Here is a 7,043-nt window from a genome sequence, read left to right on the forward strand (position 1 = left end):
AGGTAGACCTAAATTAGATTACTGTTCCCAAATAGTTAAGGATATGGGTTGTTCTAGCTTTAGGGAAATGCGAAGGTTATCGCAGGATAGGAAAGGGTGGAGGTGCGTGTCCAACCAGTCTTAGGACTGACGACCTTATGATGATGATGATGAAACTTTGTAAGATGTCAGGTATTGTAATAATAAAAAACAGTAATCTTGCTGTTGTATAGCGGAAGAAAGACACTCCTGCAGCCGATTGAAGGCGCTTCGAGCGTCGTGACTCGCAGCGCTGGGAAGAGCACCAACACCCAATCTAGTTTTTTTGGCACTCCATTCAAGTGCAAAATATTACAAAATGTGATTCTAGTATTGTATTGTTGTTTATAATTAAAGTAGAAAATTAATTGGAAATATTAATTGTAATGTAATGCACATAATTAAAATTATTCTTCTTTACATCATACGACATAAAATGCAAACAATGTAATTTCCTTATTAACCCCTTTTTTGTTCTATACGGTTAATATTTTTTCATTAGCAATAAACGACTGACAATTATTAAATAAAAGGAATACAAACAATAATTTACAAGTGAATGCAAGCTAATTGGATTTTGTGTGGTGCTCATTTCAGCGCTGCAAGTCACTGTGTTTTTCCAGTTAGGTGTGTAATAAGTTTTAGCTAGTATAATATTTTATTGTTATTAGCTCTCCTACTATTGGTATGAAATTACGAAAGTGTTTTGGTAACTGCTTAGCTCTTGCAGGTCGAAGTGCAGCTTGCTCTAGGAGCCTGCTCTTTTACGATTGCGGATTTTCCTTTAATGACTTCTGGTTCGCGAATGTTAAGTGGAATATCAGTCTCTTCGATATTTTGATTTGCTCGATTCCTGAGATTTTTAATTAAGACTCCTAACTCAATGCTTTGTTAATTATTCTGAAATTCTGCTGTAAACGTTATTCTTTTTTCTAGCTGTTCTCCTGATGTTAGTTGTGGAACTATAGTTGACCGAAGCTGGTCGATATGACCTTTTATGTGTATCCGTCNGGACATAATGTTGTGAATTTGTTTGGTTTGGAGTTTAGCCTCTATGGTTATGAATATGAATGATCCTCATTAATTCGCAAATTTATTCCAGTGTTAATGCTTATCTTAGTAGGATGGTAGTGAATGTATGTTTAATAGCAAAGATAAGAGATATACTTACACTATACACTATAATCTTTTATCTATGGTTTAAAAGGTACAGATTCAAAATATGACGGTGCAGTGCCGATTTAAGCGCGAATTTTGAAATGACAGCAGAATTAATATTTATTATAGATAATTAGTATCAGAATATCATTTTAACCAATCCTAATTTTCTCTTTCAATATTAATAAATGAAATTATTTTATAATTAGATGTATCTTTTCACTAATATTGAACGCAACCTACATTTCGGAACACTATCAAACGGATGTACATTAAAGATGAATCTAATTTTTCTCTGATATATCTCATCTATTTTTTCCTCGAAAAATAAAAATTCAAACAATCTCCTTAACTTATTCAAAATTCAGAAATCATTTTCAATCGATTAAGTACTTGGAGTCTATTGTATAATTAATTTTAAAAAATGTTGGCTAATCGTAAGTTCATATTAATCATTAAATTCATTACCTGTCTATGTTCATTACCAATTAACTAGTCACAAACAGTCACAAACAAAACCATTTATGTCACAAACATTCACAAATGATTGGTATAGGTGAATGTTAGAAATTTGACTTTTAATGTTTTCCGTTGGTTAATTTAAAAGAGCCATATGTACGGTAAATTGCAAACCTTAATAATAACTTCAATACATATCAATGAGAATGAGGCCATGTTGAGGCCAATAAGTAATATTCTGCTTCTATGTTCAGCCTTCCAGTGCAGTGGTGTGTAGTGGATGTGCTAATGTATGGGTGGAAAACAGTATACGATTAAAGATTTTATATGTTTAATAAAGTTATCATACTTATAATTAAAAATGGAAAATGCAACTTCAGAAATGTCTAGACTTTGTCGTGCATGTAAAAATGAATCCAAACATATGCTATCGTTGTTTGAATCTTTAGAAAACATGGAACCCAGTCCCCGGATTGACGAGATGCTAATGGCTTGCACTTCTATTCAAGTAATATTGATTTACAAAAATCAAAAATACTACTGGCGACTTAAATCAGTTATTTTTAATAATGTAGTTTAAAATAATAATGAATAGTTTTTCGAACTTGAACAGTTTCAAAAATTAGTATGAAACTACAAACACTAGTTATTTGATGTTTGTCAATTTCTGATCATAAAATTAGTCCAGCTATTAATTAAATTAGTGTTATAATTAGGCGTATTTAAACATTCATCTTCATTTGCTTACTTACCTGTATGTACATAAGTTAATATGGGTATTGTTGTCAATGTAAAGGTTAGCTTAAGATAAATACACAAATAATGTTACAATATGCATCTTAAATATTTTTAGACTGAAACTTATTATTTCAGATTCGTTTGGGAGATGGTCTGCCTACACTTATTTGCTCACCTTGTACAGATCTCCTGAGGGCATCGTATTTGTTCAAAAAAAAGTGTGAAGATACTGATAATGATTTTAGAGAGCATATTAAGCAGATTAGAAAAGATGAAGACATTAAACCAAATACCTCACAAACTACATCTAATTCTGAATTGTCAACTAATTTGTTAGAAGAAATCAATAATGTTATAGTTAATAATGTATCGGATTCTTCATTACTTTCATCCAATTTGCAAACAAGCCTTCAATCAGAAATTAAATGTGATTCTGAAAACAAAGATTTTATAGAAATTCTAGATAACTGCCAAATTCTTCTCACTTGCCGTACTTGTCATAAAAGTTTTACTACATGTGATGGACTTAGGAGTCACAAAAGGTTACACACTGGTGAATTATTTCAGTGTAAAGTATGCTCCAAAGTGTATACTCGTCAAACGCACCTACAAAGACATGAAACAACACACAAAAGACATAAGGTACATATTTGTAAAATATGTAATAAGACTTTAAAGAGATATGAGCATTTAAAGCGTCATCTGATTACGCACATTAGAGAAAAGCCATTTGCTTGTAAAAGTTGCAGTCGTGGCTTTAGTAGGGCAGAACATTTAGCAAACCATGCAGTTCGTTGTAAAGGAGATAAAGTTTATGTTTGTGATATTTGTAATAAAGGATTCAATCGTGCAGATAGCTTGGAAGTTCATAAAAAACTACATGAAAATAAACAACCAGTTCTACCTACTTTAGAAGATTTGAATAATGTGGAGGACCACTATTTTGAGATTGATTTTGAAGATAGTTCAATGCTTCAAGATTTTGCTGATGATGGAGATGGCGATGATGATGATGATGACAAAAGAGACTGTTTTGAGCCACAAGTTAATATAACAGAAAACACAGACCAGCAGATTGACTTGTACTCATCAAATTCAAATAAAGGAGAAGATATTGCAATACAAAATGATAAAAAAAGTCAGTATGAAACTGGTGAAGTAATTTCTGATGATGTTGAAAATCAATATGACCACAATTTTGTTGATATACATCAAACTGATGATGATGCTAATGTTGAACCAGCTGAACATGATAGTGTGGAAATAATAACAAAAGAAGAAAATGTATATGATGATGATGAATGCAGCTTTTTGGATAATAAGGCTGAAGTAGAGAATCTGACAGTACAAAACGACACCACCGTGTACCCTGAACAAGATACTGAGTTTAATGATGAATATGTTGCAGAAGAATCAGATAGTGCTGATTCTGAATATCGGCCCATGAAAACAGTTAGACGGTCAAAAGGTAAAAGAGGTAGACCTAAAAAGTACTCTAAATCTCCTAAAGCAACTGGAAGGCCAAGAGGAAGACCATTAGGATCTATAAAAGTAAAAAAAGTTATAGATGATGAAAAGGCATCATGTAAGGAATGTGGTAAAAAGTTTGTTAGGCATACTAACTTGAAACGACATCTTATGTCTCATTCTGAAATAAAGCCATATCAATGTGAAAAATGCTCTAAGAGATTCAATCGACGTGATCATTTGTCCACTCATATGAAATTGCATTTTAGAAAAAATAAATTCCAATGTGAAATTTGTAAATGCTCCTTTAGTAGAGCTGATCATCTTGCTAAACATCAGGTATCCAAACATAACATTGGAAACATTGTCATATCGGAAAAGAAATTTAAATGTGAAATTTGCCAAAAAGGATTTACCACTGAAAAATATCGTGATATCCATATGAAAGGACATATGGGCGAAAACACTTACATTTGTAAGACATGCGAAAAGACGTTTATTTCTAAATCACATTTAACAGAACATATGAAGTTTCACAACGATCATTGCAAGAAATTTTTATGTTCGGAATGTGGTCAGCGATTTATAAGAAACGATTATCTTGTTATTCATATGAGACGACACAGGGGAGAAAAGCCATTCAAATGTAAATTTTGTGGAAAAGGTAAGAAAATTTTCATGATAAATCCAAAATTTGATCTATTCAGGAATTATATTGTCTTCATTTTTTGATGTGTACACATTAAAAAGAAAAATAATAGAGCTCCACCCAAAAAATGATCCTTAATTTTTTAATATATGTATATCCTTTGTAACATGATGTTTAAAAAAGGTGGAGAGCGCTAAATGTTTTGTCAAAGTGAATTTTATTTTTTTAACCTTTGGTTTAATACTTGTTAGTTACTAGTTTGTATATGTGATATAATTGTACTCCCATCTTTCAAAAGCGGTGAAGAACTGCCCACTATACAACTTTGGCAACTCAGTTAATTCGGTATGATTCGATTCAGATCGAATCCAACATGATATTTGCAGTGGCGTACACAAAAATTACGTAGCGTTAAGAAAAAATCTTTGTTTTATTAATCTGATGTTAAGTTCTTTTCTGTCACTAACAATATTCAATTTTGCTAACAACCTATACAACAGTCAATACAAAATGGTATTAGTGACACAGTAAGTATCGTGTTAAGAAAGTGTTTCCTCGCCAACACTAGAAACAAAAGTAATATGGACAATTATATAATATATGATTTGTTAATTACCTTTTACTGTAATTGTAATGAAAATATGCACCGATTCTTATTAACTAGTAATTAAACGTAAAATTCGTCTTATAGATGAGGTAGATTAACAAATTTGCATTTACTTAGAAAAGAATTGATGTAGTGTTGTTTATTATTAAAATAATGAAACAATCAATAGGATTGTTATGTATGTATTTAAAACCGTTGGGATTGTAAACTTTTGGGAACTTATCCGACTACACTCGTTAAGGCAACTGTAGGTATTCAGGATGTTTTTAGTGGGACTGATATGTTATCTGTAGCTTTCAAATAATAGGTCATACTTTTATTTATTTTTGTGTTCTTTCAGAAGAGATTTTTGTTAAAAAATCTTAAAAAATTACTATCCGTGTCCGTACAAGAGAGTGTCCGCTTATGGGAGAGTGCTTTTCTTATGGAAAGCGGCCGGGATCAGGTAAATGTGTCCGCTCGAGAGAGGTTTCACTGTATTTAGGAATAGTTACTGCTCTAGGAATCAGATTAGTTCCAATTGGTAATCCACAAACAGGTCTTCGTTTTTACTGTGGCACTAATGTTATCATTTTGTGTTGATTGTTGTATAAGTTGTTAGCAAAATTGAGTATTGTTAGTGATGCAAAAAAATTAACAGCAGATTAATCAAACAAACATTTTCTTTCTTAACGCTACGTAATTTTTGTGTACGGCACTGCAAATATGTTAGATTCATCTGAATCGAAAATGATTTATTACTTTTCCGTCTTGATCTATACGATTATCTTTATGAAATAGAGTTTCGGAGTATAGCAGTGTTTACTTCTGCACAAGCCTAAGAAGTTTTACTTTCATCTATTTAAATAAATTGACACAATTTGTAAACTTTGCAATCTTTTTATTGAAATGACAATTGCTTCGCTACACTGTAGTTTTAGTTATTTTTATCTGTGGAATATTTGTCTAAATCCTTAACTGATTCAAGCAAACCGCAGAAAAACTTGGACCGGGGCAGATGAACCCGGAATCAAGGTGGTGTCTCGTATGTTAAGCTATGATCTTGGGAATGTCGGGGAATGCTTTTCCCGATATATCCTTTAGTTGGCTTTTCCAACTTGTGATTAACTAGGAAATATGTTAAAAATAGACTTTTATAACTTCATGTAAAAACGCCTGCAGGTAAACCTGCTTGAGAAACTCGAAGAGCATTCGTGTATACGGGCTGTAATAAGATTACAAAAGGGCATAAGTTACGTTGTTACTTCGTAGAAAACTCTTTTTAAAAAAAGAACTCAAAAAACTTTCTAGTTTTATTTAAAGTTTAGCTACAATAACGGGGTTTAAATATTACAGGAATGTGCTATGCACTACAACTACTAGAACTCAGAAAATTGTTTCTCATAAGGCTTATATACTAAGAAATATGATACGTTTCGTTATTAATGTGAAAAGTGTACACCCTGCATTTTTAATAATTAGTTCAGGCATTTTCACATGGTTAACTCCTCCGTCCTTAAGACTTAACTTTATTCCATAAAGTTTCATTTACAATATTGAAAATTAAAGAATTTCTCATCAATTAAAGAATTAAACAGGAAATTACCAAATAGTATCTACAAGTTTCTCTTGCAAGAAGTAGGAAAGGTTAATTCGATAAATTCCTCTTCGTGGTTTAATTTCTTTTTTCCCTAATCGTTATTTTTTTTATTTTTACTTGAATCTTGAATTTTTTAAATGAACTTGTAAATTATACTTTTCTGGTAGTTATTATTATTATAGGAATTATAATTATCAATGGTACAAAAATTACAATAATATAGGGGAAAACATTGTTATTATTTTTTCAATTGTTTTAGAAAAAAAGATTCTGCCGTTTGCACATTTATTTTCGACAACTGGTCCAAGTCAACGGACTTTAAATTTACAGCAATTGTCTTATTAGTTAACGGCAAATAGACAGGTTCC

The 7,043-nt window shown here is 31.5% G+C and overlaps 1 protein-coding gene across 6 annotated transcripts in view; it reads left to right on the forward strand.

Moving 5' to 3' along the window:
• The first annotated feature begins 1,634 nt into the window (after positions 1–1,634).
• The window catches only part of LOC108735586 (zinc finger protein 420), a 41,606-nt gene continuing 36,197 nt past the window's right edge, over positions 1,635–7,043 (forward strand). For 2 of the 6 annotated variants that reach the window (XM_025975517.1, XM_025975518.1), the window contains exons 1-2: positions 1,635–2,143; positions 2,509–4,504. In XM_025975517.1, coding sequence (XP_025831302.1) covers positions 1,997–2,143; positions 2,509–4,504 — 2,143 coding nt within the window. In that variant the 5' untranslated portion in view covers positions 1,635–1,996. Of the gene's footprint in view, positions 2,144–2,186; positions 2,432–2,508; positions 4,505–7,043 lie in introns of those variants that run through there. The other 4 variants (XM_025975515.1, XM_025975516.1, XM_025975514.1 and 1 more) reach the window with 4 other exon arrangements.

The sequence above is a fragment of the Agrilus planipennis genome, unplaced genomic scaffold (assembly GCF_000699045.2).
Source record: "Agrilus planipennis isolate EAB-ADULT unplaced genomic scaffold, Apla_2.0 scaffold116, whole genome shotgun sequence".
In the NCBI taxonomy this organism is placed as follows: Eukaryota; Metazoa; Arthropoda; class Insecta; order Coleoptera; family Buprestidae; genus Agrilus; species Agrilus planipennis.